This window comes from Sinocyclocheilus grahami, unplaced genomic scaffold (genome assembly GCF_001515645.1).
Source record: "Sinocyclocheilus grahami isolate Dianchi unplaced genomic scaffold, SAMN03320097.WGS_v1.1 scaffold1048.1, whole genome shotgun sequence".
In the NCBI taxonomy this organism is placed as follows: domain Eukaryota; kingdom Metazoa; phylum Chordata; class Actinopteri; order Cypriniformes; family Cyprinidae; genus Sinocyclocheilus; species Sinocyclocheilus grahami.
In genome coordinates, this window is record NW_015506227.1 from 233,375 (window position 1) to 251,095 (window position 17,721).

A 17,721-nucleotide genomic window follows, 5' to 3' on the forward strand; every position below is an offset into this window, starting at 1 on the left:
ACACACACACACCTACCTGCCACTGACAAATAACACAAGCAGACATGACTCTTGCAGCAACACAGCCTTTGTGTAATTCAGCCAAAATGCCTTCTGCTTCAATGCCCAACAACATGCCCCAGATTTCTGAGAGGGGAGTTGAGTAAACCACAAAGCAAGCAGCCAGTCTGGAGTAAACCTAAGGCTAAATACTATGTGCAGCCATAAAGTTTGAATTTTAGAAGTTATTATTATCATTATTACTTAATTTAGGTCATACCCTGTGCCGCAGGCTACATCCAGCACCTTCTGAACCCCATGTTTTCTGAGCAGGGACAGCACCCAGCTCTTGTACTCCTCTGTCCTGCTCCGAGTGTCTCCGATGTACAGCTGCCACACTTTCGCTGCTTTACCGTCGGCATACTGATCAGGAAGACCAACTACACCTACACCGAGAGACCGTGTACGGTAAACACTGTCCACCATACTCAATTATCACACTACGTGAACAGTTCGTCTTCCGGATCTGAATTAAGCTCCTGTCTTCTCGTTTGAGTTTCTTTTTCAGGCTTACAACATCGATGTTGACATTTATATCGCGTCTCTGTTGAAACAGAAACTTTTGACCAATCTGAGGCGCGAATACACTCACGCCTACATTTCCATTGGCCGAGACATGTGATGACGTGTTCAGACTGGACGGTACACATCCGACCTGTGTTTCGTCAGATTTTTAAAAAAAGGTTAAAGAGTAAATGTTAGGAAAAGTGTGACTGATATGATAATGTTGAACAGATGTCGAAACGTGGGCATTAGGACCTAAAATATTTTATACTTTGCTTTTGAATTTCAAAGTAAAGTAAAAACCTGTCGCTGAGTTTTTTGTTTGTTTGTTTTTCCTCTTGTTTTTCTATTTATGGAAAGAAAAAAGTCTCATTAGCTGCCCACCGGCATTATTGGGTTTTAAAGACTGATTAGAAAATAAAAACATGACAAATTAAAATTTTTAACGATATAACCTACTAAATGAATATAATGAAATTATTTTTGTCAGTGAAATATTTTTTTTGATAAATATCCACATTTCTCGAACACTATAAAACACTTAAAACATAATATAGATCCTGTTTGTAATATTTGTACTCACTGAGGCTAAGTCACAACACATTATTAAATGGCTTATTACATTCATTTCGCTGTTGTTTTTTTTGTTCATATCCATTTTTTTAAATTATTATTATTATCAATGAGTTTGTCTCATTTAATACACTGGAAATTATCTATTTATGTAACATTTGATATTTTTATGTAATTGTCAAATGCCACATGCCTCAAATGCAGCAGCCCTCAGCACAAGTTTTGCTATTGACTTGCATTCTTGAACAGATAATCTGTTTCCACCCCCTCGCCTCTCTTGTACTCAGTGACCAGTGTGAACACTGATTCAATAGAAAATTGTTGTCAAGTCACCTTTATTTAAATAGCACTTTATACAATAAAGATAACTTAAAAGAATCTTTACAGTTATAGACAAGAAAATAGAGATTCAGTGATGCAAACTAATTCAACTCTGCTGTAAAGCAGCTCTAAAAAGATAATACTAAACAGTCATTATTCAGTTGAAATCAGTTCATTTGTTGAGTCAGTTCCGTCCGACAACTGTATAAAGTCTATCAATTATGGAATGAGTTAGGTTCGTCTATAAAGCAGCTCTGGAGAAAACAGTGATTTCATCTTCCAGTTTTTGCTGGATGTAAATTAACTGGCCAGTGGCCACACTATCTAATGTAGTACCCCATCAAGAACAGCATCACTGGATGAAAGAAAACAGTTATGAAAACAGAATAAAAAGTTAACCTTTCTCAACAGTGGTTTTGTACTGTCTGGTTTATGTCAACTTTTCATTGAATCAGCCAATCTAGATTAAGTGAATGTAGGTAAGCAGAAAAGTGTCATATCTTTTGACATTAAATCTACAGAATTTAAGTCACTTAGACAAACCAAGTAATTTATATAACAAATGACCAAATGCTATGCTTTGCAAACTCCTCTTACATTCTAATATATATATTTAACAGTTATGGGCCTTTGTTAAGTACACAATACACAGTATTAATTTACAATGTCAAACATGTTTGTTTTTTTCTAAATAGATAAACATTAAAAATGTTGTATCATACATGACATGATTTGACATGAACAATTAAGAAGACATTGGACAATACAATTCAGTTTACATTTTCTTTGTCTTAGTCTGTGAACCACTACTGTAATAATGGACAAGACAATGTCAGTATGGTGTAAATAAATGATTACCTTAGGCATGGAGAAACAGTATAAACATTAGTTCAAACTTTGACCTTTTGCACTAAGACAATGAGGTTAAAGAGCAGCTTAAGTAAAATATTTGTGCTGATCTAGAAAGTGAGGACTGATTAATGTTATCTGCACAACATATATATATATACAGTGGGTACGGAAAGTATTCAGACCCCCTTAAATTTTTCACTCTGTTATATTGCAGCCATTTGCTAAAATCATTTAAGTTAATTTTTTTTCCTCATTAATGTACACACAGCACCCCATATTGACAGAAAAACACAGAATTGTTGACATTTTTGCAGATTTATTAAAAAAGAAAAACTGAAATATCACATGGTCCTAAGTATTCAGACCCTTTGCTCAGTATTTAGTAGAAGCACCCTTTTGATCTAATACAGCCATGAGTCTTTTGGGGAAAGATGCAACAAGTTTTTCACACCTGGATTTGGGGATCCTCTGCCATTCCTCCTTGCAGATCCTCTCCAGTTCTGTCAGGTTGGATGGTAAACGTTGGTGGACAGCCACCCCTTCCTAGAGCTGGCCGTCCGGCCAAAGTGAGCTATCGGGGGAGAAGAGCCTTGGTGAGAGAGGTAAAGGAGAACCCAAAGATCACTGTGGCTGAGCTCCAAAACCTTCTCCAGAGTGCTCAGGAACTCAGACTGGGCCGAAGGTTTACCTTCCAACAAGACAATGACCCTAAGCACACAGCTAAAATAACGAAGGAGGGGCTTCACAACAACTCTGTGACTGTTCTTGAATGGCCCAGCAAGAGCCCTGACTAAAACCCAATTGAGCATCTCTGGAGAGACCTAAAAATGGCGGTCCACCAACGTTTACCATCCAACCTGACAGAACTGGAGAGGATCCCCAAATCCAGGTGTGAAAAACTTGTTGCATCTTTCCCAAAAAGACTCATGGCTGTATTAGATCAAAAGGGTGCTTCTACTAAATACTGAGCAAAGGGTCTGAATACTTAGGACCATGTGATATTTCAGTTTTTCTTTTTTAATAAATCTGCAAAAATGTCAACAATTCTGAGTTTTTCTGTCAATATGGGGTGCTGTGTGTACATTAATGAGGAAAAAAAATGAACTTAAATGATTTTAGCAAATGGCTGCAATATAACAAAGAGTGAAAAATTTAAGGGGGTCTGAATAATTTCCGTACCCACTGTATATATATACTACCGCTCAAAATTGTGGGATCAGAATAACTTTAAATGTTTTTTAAAGGAGTTTCTTATGCTCATCAAGGCTGAATTTAATTGATCAAAAATACAGGGAAAAAAAATAATATTGTGAAATATTATTACGATGTAAAATAAAATTTTTCTATTTTAATATACATTAAAATCAAATTTATTCCTGTGATGCAAAGCTGAATTTTCAGCATCATTACTACAGTCTTCAGTGTCACATGATCCTTCAGAAATTATCCTAATATGCTGCTTAATATTTTTTTGGAACCTGTGATACTTTTTTTTCAGGATTCTTTGATGAATAAAAAGTTTAAAAGAAGAGCATTTATTTAAAATATAAATCTTTTCTAACAATATACAGTACCGTTCAAAAGTTTGGGGTCAGTAAATTTTTATTCTTAGTTTTTTTTAAAGAAATTACAGTTTTTCTCGATTGCTAAAACACTAAAACACATTGGCTGAACAAAGTTCTCAGTTGCCTGAACTCATTTAGCTAATTGTGCAGTCTGTTGTCAATACCTTACACCATTTCACATGGTAAAACACAATTTGCAGATCTCACTTAGACTGTTCAGCAAAACTCTAAACACATTCTCATTCTCAAAACACATTCTGCTCTCTAATGCACATGTCATCCATACTTGTAAACACAAGTGGCAACAATCAAATACAAATAGAGAACACATATCATTGATAGAACACAACCACTCAAAATTGATTTAACCTGTTTCAAATGATGTGACAACCAATATAAGCCAGTTCAGAGAGCAAACAGGTTGTTGAAGGTGGGAAGGAGAAAGTCTGAGAATGGATAGAAGAAACAATGTGAGAGGACGAGTGCGTATGCGAGGTGGGCGACGAGGAGGAGGAGGACAAGAAAGAGGAAGAGGAGGAGGTGGGCGACGAGGAGGAAGAGGAGGAGGAGGGCGAGAAAGAGGAAGAGGAGGAGGAGGGCGAGGAAGAGGAGGAGGAGAAAGAGGAAGAGGAGGGCAAGAAAGAGGAAGAGGAGGACGAAGAGAAAGAGGAAGACAAAGAGTGGAAATATCTGATGAAATTCAAGCAACAGTCATAGACCATGTTCTTGTCCATGGACTGACAATGAGGGAAGCAGGACTTAGAGTGCAACCCAATTTGAGCCGATTTTCTGTGTCCACCATAGTAAGGACATTCAGAGAAGAGAACAGGTACAGTTTACTACTGTATTTTTGTAATAGCAAATTTACTGTACTACACTATATGCAGCTGTTTCAATAGACATTTGTAAAGTTCATCACTGTATGTATAGTACTGCATGAATATTTTTTGTAACTGCACATCTACTTTTTGTAGAATTGCAAGGCTGCCACATGCAGGTGGAAGGACAGCTATATTCACTCGGGAGCAAGAGGCCGTTATAGTGGGCATGGTCCTTCAAGATAATGTAATACGACTCAGAGAAATCCAGGAACAAGTGATACAAGACAACACACACTTCCAGGGAATCGACAGTGTGAGCATTTCCACAATTGACCGTGTCCTCCATTGTAACAGGATGCGAATGAAACAAGTATACAGAGTACCTTTTGAGTGCAACTCATCAAGGGTGAAAGGAATGCGAGCTCAGTATGTGCAAGTAAGTGTACATACAGAAACATTTACTGTAATCTAGATTGTCTACAGTACTAACACATACTACGTGAATGGCATTACTCTTCAGTACATACAATGTATGTGAATCAGAAGTGCATACAGTAGGCCTAATTGTACTCTACAATATAGCACTGTCTCTGTACGATTTACAAAATTCTAAATACAGTATATTGTATTTCTACACAGACAATATTTGACTTGGAATCCTTGGACAGACCCCATGACTTCATCTTTGTTGATGAAGCAGGCTTCAATCTAACAAAGAGGAGAAGGAGAGGCCGAAACATGATTGGACAGCGGGCCATTGTCCCTGGTCAACGAGGTGGCAATGTCACAATCTGTGCTGCTATCAGCAACCATGGTGTTCTACATCACCATGTTACACGCGGGCCATATAACACCCAGCACCTTCTAAGATTTATTGCCAACTTGATGACGGGGGAAGTCGTGGCCTAATGGTTAGAGCGTCGGACTCGTAACCCAAAGGTTGTGGGTTAGAATCTCGTACCGGCAGGGATTGTAGGTGGGGGCACCTGATAGCAGCACAGATTGTGACATTGCCACCTTATTGACCAGGGACTTCAACAATGGCCTGCTGTCCAATCATGTTTCGGCCTCTCCTTCTCCTCTTTGTTAGATTGAAGCCTGCTTCATCGACAAAGATGAAGTCATGGGGTCTGTCCAAGGATTCCAAGTCAAATATTGTCTGTGTAGAAATACAATATACTGTATTTAGAATTTTGTAAATCGTACAGAGACAGTGCTATATTGTAGAGTACAGGTGTGTGGTGTGTGTTCACTGCTGTGTGTGTGCACTAAGGATGGGATAAATGCAGAGCACTAATTCCTAGTATGGGCCACCATACTTGGCCACATTCACTTCACTCACTTTTTAAGAGATATTTTATTTGAGGAGCAGGGTCAAGAGCTAAATGAGAATCCCATTCTCACCTATGTGATAGTGTGGGACAATGTCAGTTTCCACCGAGCTGCTCAGGTAAGGGAATGGTTTAACATCAATGGGCAGTTTATTAACTTGTACCTCCCTCCATACTTGCCTTTCCTGAATCCGATTGAGGAGTTTTTCTCCTCTTGGAGATGGAAAGTATATGATAGACAACCCTACACCAGAGTAAATCTGCTGCAAGCCATGGATTTAGCCTGTGGTGATATCATGTCAGGGCTGGTTACGACACAAGAGGCTTCTTCCCCCGTTGCCTCAGGAGGGACAATATTGCTTGTGATGTCAACGAAGTGCTCTGGCCTGACCTAGCCCAAAGACAAGAAGAAGCACATTGATCACATGTTTACTCCTTTGATTTTTGTCCCTTTTAGTATTGTATACTGTAGTACAGTGCATTGTAGGCTGTATACTGTACAATGAACAAATTGTATGGCCCTGAACATTGTGCTTTCCATTTGTTAACAGTACTGACTGCTCAATAGATTTTGACTGGTTGCAGGTTCATAGCAACAAAGAACAAGAATTACAGTATCACAGAGACAAAGGACAAGTTTGTGAGATGCAGGGTACAGTAGGCCCTACTGTGAAAATAGGGGTACAAGGAGGAAGAACAAAAAAAAAATTGCAAAGAGCAAAGGAGAGTAGTAATTTCTGATCAATTTTGAGCTACTATGATAGAACATGTTTTCGTTCATCAAAAGACAATGACGGAAAAATATTAAATTTGTTTTGAGATTAAAAATTTACTTCTCTCTGAAGACTATATGTTTTGAACAATGTGTTTTCTATTTTTTGGTGTATTGTTTACTGGCTGCTTGATAGTGTATATCATTTTGATCACTTTGTTTATAATTTGAGAGCAGTGTTTGATTTTGAACACAGGTAAAACTGTTTTGAGGCGAAAGTTTCATTTTGCAAGAGGAGTCAGAGGTTTTTTAAATAGTGCTTGAAGATGAGGTTTTGTGTTTAATGTTTTCAGAAAATGGAGCAAGGTTTCAGAAATTGTTTTAGCAATCGAGAAATACTGTAAAACTTTTATTCAGCAAGGATGTGTTAAATATATAAGAAGTGATAACAAATATTTATATTGTTAGAAAAGGTTTATATTTTGAATAAATGCTGTTCTTTTTAACTTTTTATTCATCAAAGAATCTTGAAAAAAGTATCGCAGTTTCCAAATAAATATTTGGCAGCACAACTGTTGCTAACATTGATAATTCTAATAATAAATCAGCATATTAGAATGATTTCTTAAGGATCATGTGACACTTTATACTGGCGTAATGGCTGATAGAAATTCAGCTTTGCATCACAGAAATAAATTATATTTTAAAGGATATTAAAATAGAAACCATTCCTTTATATTGTAATAACATTTAGCAAGATTACAGTTTTTTTCAGTATTTTTGATCAAATAAATGCAGCCTTGATGAGCATAAGAGACTTCTTTAAAAAACATTACAAGTCTTACTGATCCCAAACTTTTGAACGGTAGTATATATATATATATATACACACACACACACACACTAGTCATGTCAGGGCTGGTTACGACACAAGAGGCTTCTTCCCCCGTTGCCTCAGGAGGGACAATATTGCTTGTGATGTCAACGAAGTGCTCTGGCCTGACCTAGCCCAAAGACAAGAAGAAGCACATTGATCACATGTTTACTCCTTTGATTTTTGTCCCTTTTAGTATTGTATACTGTAGTACAGTGCATTGTAGACTGTATACTGTACAATGAACAAATTGTATGGCCCTGAACATTGTGCTTTCCATTTGTTAACAGTACTGACTGCTCAATAGATTTTGATTGGTTGCAGGTTCATAGCAACAAAGAACAAGAATTACAGTATCACAGAGACAAAGGACAAGTTTGTGAGATGCAGGGTACAGTAGGCCCTACTGTGAAAATAGGGGTACAAGGAGGAAGAACAAAAAAAAAATTGCAAAGAGCAAAGGAGAGTAGTAATTTCTGATCAATTTTGAGCTACTATGATAGAACATGTTTTCGTTCATCAAAAGACAATGACGGAAAAATATTAAATTTGTTTTGAGATTAAAAATTTACTTCTCTCTGAAGACTATATGTTTTGAACAATGTGTTTTCTATTTTTTGGTGTATTGTTTACTGGCTGCTTGATAGTGTATATCATTTTGATCACTTTGTTTATAATTTGAGAGCAGTGTTTGATTTTGAACACAGGTAAAACTGTTTTGAGGCGAAAGTTTCATTTTGCAAGAGGAGTCAGAGGTTTTTTAAATAGTGCTTGAAGATGAGGTTTTGTGTTTAATGTTTTCAGAAAATGGAGCAAGGTTTCAGAAATTGTTTTAGCAATCGAGAAATACTGTAAAACTTTTATTCAGCAAGGATGTGTTAAATATATAAGAAGTGATAACAAATATTTATATTGTTAGAAAAGGTTTATATTTTGAATAAATGCTGTTCTTTTTAACTTTTTATTCATCAAAGAATCTTGAAAAAAGTATCGCAGTTTCCAAATAAATATTTGGCAGCACAACTGTTGCTAACATTGATAATTCTAATAATAAATCAGCATATTAGAATGATTTCTTAAGGATCATGTGACACTTTATACTGGCGTAATGGCTGATAGAAATTCAGCTTTGCATCACAGAAATAAATTATATTTTAAAGGATATTAAAATAGAAACCATTCCTTTATATTGTAATAACATTTAGCAAGATTACAGTTTTTTTCAGTATTTTTGATCAAATAAATGCAGCCTTGATGAGCATAAGAGACTTCTTTAAAAAACATTACAAGTCTTACTGATCCCAAACTTTTGAACGGTAGTATATATATATATATATACACACACACACACACACTAGTTAACATTTGAAGTGGATCAAAACCTTTCATCAAAGTTTTCCTAAATCCCAAAACCACAATAAGACTAAGACTCTTGTCTTAGCACAACTTTGATGAAAGGTTTTGATCCACTTCAAATGTTGACTGCTATATATATATTGTAACAGACCATAGTACGGTTACTATGGTTTTTTTGTGTGTGTGTGTGTAGTTCCTCTACTGTGCCCCAGGGGGCCCTATAGGATTTTCTATGTTAAGGGATAAATTGAATGTAGGCAGTAGAGTAAGACATACAAATATGGAAAGCAGATGTAAATAAAGAGTTTGTCTTGGAAACATTTTTTTGACATAGAAAAGGCATACGATGTGTTATGGAAGGAGGGGCTATTAATTAAATTGAATAAGATGGGGATAGGTGGTAAGATGTTTAATTGGATAAGAGACCTTATAAAAGAAAGAACTATTGAGGTTAAAATAGGAGTGGAATCATCAAACACCTACTCAAAAGAAAATGGTACACCGCAGGGGAGTACATGTAGCCCAATATTGTTTAATATAATGATTGATGATGTTTTCTCTGGAGTTGAGCAGAGAATGAGTAAAGCCTTATATGCAGATGATGGGGCATTATTGGTGAGGAGTCATAACATTGGTATACTGGAGGCAAGAATGCAGAAAGTAATAGATCAGGTTGGAAATTGGTCACATGAGTGGGGCTTTCGTGTATCTGTGGAAAATACGCAATATATATGTTTCACTAAAAAGAAGGTAAATCCTAGACTAGATATCAAACTGTATGGACAGTCACTCAAGCAAGAAAGGGTCATAAGGTATTTAGCGGTATGGTTCGATACTAAACTTACTTTTAATATTCATATTCAAAAAATTATAAATAAGTGCAAGAGAGGAATGCAATTACTAAAGTGTTTATGAGGATATAGATGGGGTGCATCAGGTACATCTATGAAACAAATTTATGTTGCCTTAATTCACTCTGTTCTTGATTATGGGTGTATAGTGTATAATTCTGCAGCTAATATACTGACAGGTTTGGACAGGGTGCAGGCTAAGGCCCTGCGGTTGTGTTGTGGAGCTTTCAAAATGTCACCTGTAGCTTCAATACAAGTAGAAGTAGGAGCGATGCCATTAAAGATTAGACAGCTCAAACTAACAATGTCATACTGGACAACACATCCTGCAAAAAGGGTACTTAAAGAATGTTGGGAGTATGGCCGAATCAATATAAGTAGCTTTGGATGGAGGAGGGGAATAGAGGCAAAGGAAATGGGAACAGACACTTTTGCATGCTGTAAGACAATAAGTATGACTGTCATCCCACCATGGGTATTCTGCTTTAGTAAATATGGAAATAAAAAAAAACTGTAAAATCTGGAATATATCAAAATATTCAACAGTATATAGAAACCAGGTATGAAGATACAATACAGATATGCACAAGGTATAAAGATACAATACAGATATACACAGATGCATCCAAAGATCCAATAATTGGAAAAACAGATGCAGCTGTATTCATCCCAAAATACAAAATTAACATTCAAAAAAGAATTTCAGATCACCTATCAGGCCATTATTTTAGCACTACAATGGGTAGAGGAAGTTAAGCCGTATAAGATAGTCATCTGCTCAGATTCCATGTCCTCATTGTTAAGTATCCATGAGTGGAAAATCTGTATGTAGACAAGATCTTTTGGATGAAATAAATCAATTAATTTTTAGACTAACTCAATAAAAACATGTATACACAGTTTACATGGGTTCCAGCACATGTGGGTATTGAGGGAAATGAAAAGGTGGATAGGTTGGCAATAGACAGAACACATAGATATGCAAAAACCACTTAGTAAATCAGAAACTAAAGTTATCATTAAAGACAATATTAATAAAATGTGACAGGATACGTGGTATCGGCAGTGAGAGAGAGGAAGTCCATGGCTTATGTAGCATGTCTGATTGGATTCAGCTGTGTGTGTGTGTGTAATCAGTGCATTCAGCTGTGTGCGTGTAATCAGTGCAATGGTTGATGGGAAATGCAGTCCAGGGTGATGTGTAACAGTCTGTGTGGTGTGAGAGTCAATGTAATGGGAGAATAACCTCTAGTGGCAATTGGCCTGAAGCCCACGGACCGGATTCGTGACACAAACCTTAGAATAGCACATATCAATATCAAAAAATACGTTTTTTATGCTTATTATTAATAAGCTTACAAGGAAAACCCAGGAGAAGAGACAGAGGCTCAGGATCCAAAGCCAGACATAAGATGTTGTTTAATTGAGCTACAATTCTGGACCAGTAGGTCTGGATCACATGGCAATCTCATACACAATGAATATAATCTCCTATGTTGGATTTACATTTAGGCAGAGCGGTGAGTGAGCTGAATTGTATCTGTGTCTTAAATGAGGTTTAATGTGTATTCTGTGGAGGATCCTAAGCTAAATGGCCCTTGCCCTATTGCAAACTGAGAGCTTATTGGCTAAAGACCAAACCATCTCCCATTCTTCCTCCGAGATGTCCACCCCAAGCTCTCTTTCTTAATCTGAGGTGTGAGGTATTAACTGTACCATAAGAGCACAGAGCTTTGTAGAAAAAGGAAATCAACTTTTGTGTAGGAGGGTTTAGAAGGATCTCCTCAATTACTGAAAATTAATATTTGGAAGTAAGCGTAGTTTTTTTGAATATATAATCTCTAATTTGTAAAAATAGAAAAAAATGTTGCCTAGGTAAATTATATCTTGAGACTATGATATTAAAGGACAGTAGTGATCCCTGCTCAAAAAGATCACCTATGCTATATATACCATAGGCCAGTGGCGGCTCGTGGGTTTTAAAATAGAGGAGGCACACTAATTCAAGTTTATTTGTATAGCGCTTTTCACGATTTGAAACTTGAACTAACTGTATTGGTCTGGGATCCCTGCCGATTATTATTATTATTTGCTTAACCACTTTAAAATGGCTTTTTGGTTGCTTTTAGTCAGAAAACGTAAAGAAAACGACATACGTACAGCAAGATAATATAATTTCACTTACCTGGCCCATCACTTGAAGCAAACATCCATCCCTTCTTAAAAGTCTGTGTTAAAAGAGAGCTGCCTGTTGTGCCTTTTAATTAAGTCGACTGCTGTAGCCTATATCCAGCTTAGGCTGTTTTCCCTAAATTTGTATATATACTGTTTGAATGACAGCTTCGTAAATCTGTTGGCGATCAAATATTCAATGTCGCTACTCATAAGTACTTGGTACATTATCAGCGCAGCGGCAGACGTTCAAACTAATATCACGTAAGTTACGTCTCTTTGATGATTGGTTGATATCAGAAGGGAGGCTAGCCTCCCTTACAAGGTTTCTTTTCGCAACACTCCTCAGCGCTGAAAGTGAACACTCGATGCTGATTGGCTAATTTTTTTTACCAACGGAGGCACGAGAGCTCATCTCTCCCCCGGCCTCCCCCTACCCTTCTATATCACCTAGCGGTTGTAATTACATCAGCAGATTCGGCACATTCGCGATAGAAATGCGGCGCTTTCACGTTATGGTATTACAACTGTGAAATTACAAAAAAAAAATACACATTCTGAGACATGAACTGAAATGAATTGTGAATTTTATTAACGTTAAATCGTCCTTCTTCCATTTTCACCTTAAAATTATGGGGAAGCTGTGCCTCCCCTGCCTCCCCCGACGAGCCGCCACTGCCATAGGCAGGCCACAGGTTAAAGCCAGGGTCCATAGTACTTGGCAAGAACTCTGGGTTGTTCAGAATTGGCAAAAGGGGAGAGGTTGTGTCGATCCTATCTTCCAGTCTATCAATAGTACGCCATGTCTTGAGAGTATTACGCACTAAAGGACTATAACACATAGCTCTCCTCAGCTTAGAATTACGGACAAATAATACGTTTTGTAAAGGACATTTGGACTGTGAGGATTCGAGATCCAGCCAAACTGATTTAGGGTCTTCGTTAAGCCATTCAACAATGAAACAAAGCTGGCAAGCCAACTGATACAGTTTAAAATTTGGGAGATCCAAGCCACCCTTTGCGCTAGGGAGCTGGAGTTTCGATAACTTCAACCTGGGTTTTCTTTTGCTCCAGATAAATGAACTTAACCACCCATTTAGCTCTTTTATGACCTTACTGGACAGTAAAATAGGAATCATTTGCATTGGATATAGTAAACGAGGCAGGACATTAATTTTTATCAAGGCAACCCGTCCTAGCCAAGACAGAGGGAGAGTCATCCACCTGGTCAAATCATCTCAAATTTTTTCAAGCACTGGTGCAAAATTGGCTTTATACAATTGCCTAAAAGCAGGGGTTACATTAATACCTAAATAGACAAAACCATCCTCAGAACATTTAAAAGGAATGGAGGAAGGTTGAATTATGGGCTTCTTATTCCCTATAAATAGAGCAACTGATTTAGAAAAATGAATCATATACCCAGAAAATTGCCAGAATTCCTGAATGAGGTCAACAACCCCTGGCACAGAACCCTCAGAGTCTGAAAGAAAAAGCAACACGTAGTCTGCGTACAAGGAGATTTTGTGCTGCCTACCTCCCAGAGATACCCCCGACACAGCTGCACTCTCCTTTATACTCTGAGCAAATGGCTCAATTGCTATTGCAAAAAGAAATGGAGAGAGGGGGCAGCCCTGGCTGGTATCTGGTCATAAAGAAAAATGATCAGATCTGTGACCATTGGTAATGACTGCGGAAAGGGAATCTTTATAAAGTATTCACACCCACTTTATAAAATATTCCCCAAGACCGAATTTTTCTAGTGTATAAAACAAATAAGGCCACTCCACAGAGTCAAAAGCTTTTTCCGCATCTAGGGACAGAATAAGAGAGCTAGTACTGAGCTTATGGGAAAGCTTAATAATATTTAAAAGCCTCCTAACATTATGAATGGAACTTCTACCTTTATTAAACCGTGTCTGGTCTTCATGAATAATAAATGGCAGAACTTTTTCCAGTCTTAACGCTAAATTTTTTTATAACAATTTAAAATCTAAATTAAGCAACGCAATAGGCCTGTAAGAGGCACAATTTTCTAGGTCCTTGCCTTTTTTTTAAATAAGAGAAATGCTTGCCTCGCGAAGTGAGGGGGGCAAACTGTCAGTCAAGAATGAATGATTAAGCATAGCTAAAAGAGGGTCTAGCAGCACATGCTCGAATTCTTTGTAGAATTCATGTGCAAGGCTGTCCGGCCCAAGAGATTTACCAGACTTCAAACTATGAAGTGCGGTTATAGCGTCCTCTCTCAAGATGGGCACATTTAGAAGTTCTCTCTGTTCTCCTGAAATAACAGGGAGAGTTAGGCAATCAAAGAATGACACCATAGAATCATGTTTTTGGGAAGAATAATATGACTGATAGAGAACAGAGTAAAATTGTTTAAAAGTATTATTAATAATAGAAATATCAAAAGAACGCACTCCCTTGGGGTCCACTATAGAAGTAATACAGTCTTTCTGAATTGCTAAAACACTAAACCCCAATCTCTGAACCAAATTCTCACTAGCCTAAACCAGTTTGTCGAATAAAGCACTATTTCCGCTAAACCTTAAACACGTTCAGACAGTTAGGCTCTATTTGCAAATCTCATGCACTCTTTTTGCTAAACAACACATTCTCATTCACTTTAACACTTATCACACTGTGATGCATTTGTGCTGCAAAATGCTAAACCCAAGCGGCAAAAGTTAAACACAACTAAAGCGCAGTTGTCATCGTTTACACACAACGATTCAAAATTGTTCACACTTGTTTCTAATGATGTGATCAAACCAACAGTACGAAACATGAGCCAGTTCAGAGTGCACAAGTGGCACAGGTGACTGAATGATGATACGAACAATCAGAGGCGGACAGTAACTAAGTACATTTACTTGAGTATTGTACTTAAGTACACTTTTTGAGTATCAGTACTTTACTTGAGTATTATTTTTTCTGGGAACTTATGACTTTACAGTTTTTTCCAATTGCTAACACACTAAAATGACATGCACAGCACAATTATTTAAACTGACACACAGAGAGCAAAACTTCTTCTCAAGTCTCCAAAAGTCTAAACACATTTTCTGCTTTACACACATTTTGCATTTCAAAATGGCACTTTTTAAATGCACTGAACACAGTTCTCTGCATAAGACACAACAATCTGACATAAAGTCACATGTTTGCCATTTCAAAACACTGCCATTCAAAATGACACTACATGAGCTAATTGGCCAATTACATGTGCCACCTGGCCAAACACCTCAATGATTAATTGTTAACACTTCAATCAGGATGTAAGCACTGTGAAAAGACCACAGGTGAGAACCTTTTTTTTTACAACCACAATGGAAGACATTGCAGAGAGAGGTAGAGGAAGAGGAAGAGGGAGGTTGAGACTAAGAGGGGGAGGAAGAGTGAGAGGTAGGGGTAGAGCAGGTAGAGGAGTTCATGGCCAAAGAAGACAAACACTTTCAAATGAAATCAGAGCAACCTTAGTAGATCATGTCATCAACCATGGGCTGACAATGCGTGAGGCTGGACAGCGAGTGCAGCCAAACTTGAGCCGTTTTACTGTCGCCTCTGTCATCCGGACCTTTAGACTGGAGAACAGGTATCTAACCAAAATTTCATGTAGTACACATGTAGTATACCCCATGTCATAGTGTATCTGTTGGATGACGCCTGTTTACATAGTGTATGACATCATTATGTTTATTTAGGCTGCATTGTCCAAGCCCTATATATATTTTTATTAAATTTTTTCTGAAGGACTGAGAGATGACACCATGGTGGAGGAAGGGGCCAAATGTTCACTGGGGTACAGGAAGCTGCCATTGTAAACTTGGTTTTGGAAAATAATGAAATCAGATTACAAGAAATTCAAAGCCACATCATCCAAGACAACATCTTATTCAACAACATTCAACGAGTCAGTCTGTCCACATTGGCTCGCATTCTCAAGCGAAACCAAATCAGAATGAAACAACTTTATAAGGTGCCATTTGAGAGAAACTCTCAAAGAAACAAAGAGTTCAGGCGAGCATATGTGGATGTAAGTACTATATTGACTGCAGTACACTACACTAAAGCAGCTTTGAAAGTCAGTGGGTGATTTTTTTTCTTCTCTAAAACGACTTTCTTTTTTTCAGACAATTTTATTTGAACACTGACCGGCTGCAAATGTGTTATTTATTTACAACAATTCAATAATAAGAAGTTGATATTGTGGTATATATTAGACACAATATTTTCTGATTTTGCTAAATTGTGTACGTGAAAATATTACCTATAAAGCCACAGAAAAACTGTTGTGCATCTCCTAATAAAACACAAAAGGTGTTGGACTTGAAGCAGCACTGCACAGACCATTCTGTGTGTGACATCAAAGTACCACGAGAGTGATTAGACAGCATTTTAAAATGTTTTGTTTTGATGTCAAATAAGTCTTGCTGTTTTGCTTTTTTGTTAAAGCAGTGTTTCTGTTGTAAAGTTATACAGCTACAGTTGTGTTGCTGGGTTTTAAAGCAGGTTTGATTTTGTTTTTTACTTACTCTGTATTTACAGGATTTCACTGTCCACACTGTTCAAATGTGATTGAATGGCTACACATAGATGTGTGCACACACTGTCAGAGCTGTGTGAGATCACTACCATCCTGCTTTTGTGGGGGTGGGTAGGGGTGTTAAATATTTATTTATGTTTTTTTTTCCCCCATAGGTTTTTAACATTCTAAAAGCTCTTTATTCCAAAGATACTACAAGCTAGTCAGTGTATTCAGCAGGTGTAATGTATTCTAAGTTGCTTCAGAAGTATTGGAAGTATTATGTACGACAATAAAACGGAAATTTACTTTTGATACTTAAGTACTTTTAAAAGCAAGTACTTATGTACTTTTACTAAAAGATACATCTTTATGTACTTTTACTAAAAGAAAATCTGTCTTTACAACTTTTACTTGTAATGGAGTAATATTTGACCAGCAGTATCTGTACTTTCACTCAAGTAATGGAGTTGAGTACTTTGTCCACCTCTGCGAACAATAGATGGAAACAATCTGAGAAGGAGAGGAGGAAGAGTACATGTAAGAAGTGCAGGAAGAGGACGAGAAGAGAAAGAGTAAGGTTTAGAGAGTGTTGTCAAGGCTGGATCTGTCAGACCAGAGGTTTGTTTTTCTCTTTGTCTAGCAAAAAAAGACAACATTACTTGTGATGTGGACAAAGTCCTCAGGCCGGACTCAAGCACAAATACATGATGATGAAACAGAAAGAATCTATCCTTGACCCTGATTTTACAATTGCACAACTTACAGTATTTGAGTGTACTGTAACATGCTATTCGTTTAGAGTTTTATTTGACCTTTTTGGCCTTTGCAGTTGGACTGCAGTATTTGTGCAGTATCCAAGTGCTGAATATATACAAACATTCAGTACTATTCAATATTCAGCACAATACTATTATTGCAGTACATACAGTAGGCCTATACAATATATTCACCGTACTCAGTTGCAATTACTATACTTTTTTTTTTTTCAAAATTGTTTACTCAATACAATATACTTTTTCTGTAATGTTCTGGATGCTGTGTTCTCCATTTTCCTCTGTAGTGTCTAATGAATGCTCTGTAGTGTTTATTTTATTGACTCGTGTGTGTGTGTGTGTGATCTGAGAGCACCGTTTGATTTTGAGTGCAAGTGAAATGGTTTTGCAGTGATTGTTTGATTTTGATGGAAGAGTCAGAGGTTTCGTGAATTTAGTTTGAGTATTTG

At 37.2% G+C, this 17,721-nt stretch overlaps 1 protein-coding gene across 2 annotated transcripts in view; it reads right to left on the reverse strand.

The window, feature by feature from the left end:
* gnmt (glycine N-methyltransferase) overlaps window positions 1-575 on the reverse strand; it is a 20,756-nt gene extending 20,181 nt beyond the window's left edge. For both annotated transcript variants that reach the window (XM_016251501.1, XM_016251500.1), the window contains exon 1: window positions 260-575. In XM_016251501.1, coding sequence (XP_016106987.1) covers window positions 260-465 — 206 coding nt within the window. In that variant the 5' untranslated portion in view covers window positions 466-575. The remainder of the gene's footprint in view (window positions 1-259) is intronic.
* Between the last annotated feature and the right edge of the window lie 17,146 nt (window positions 576-17,721).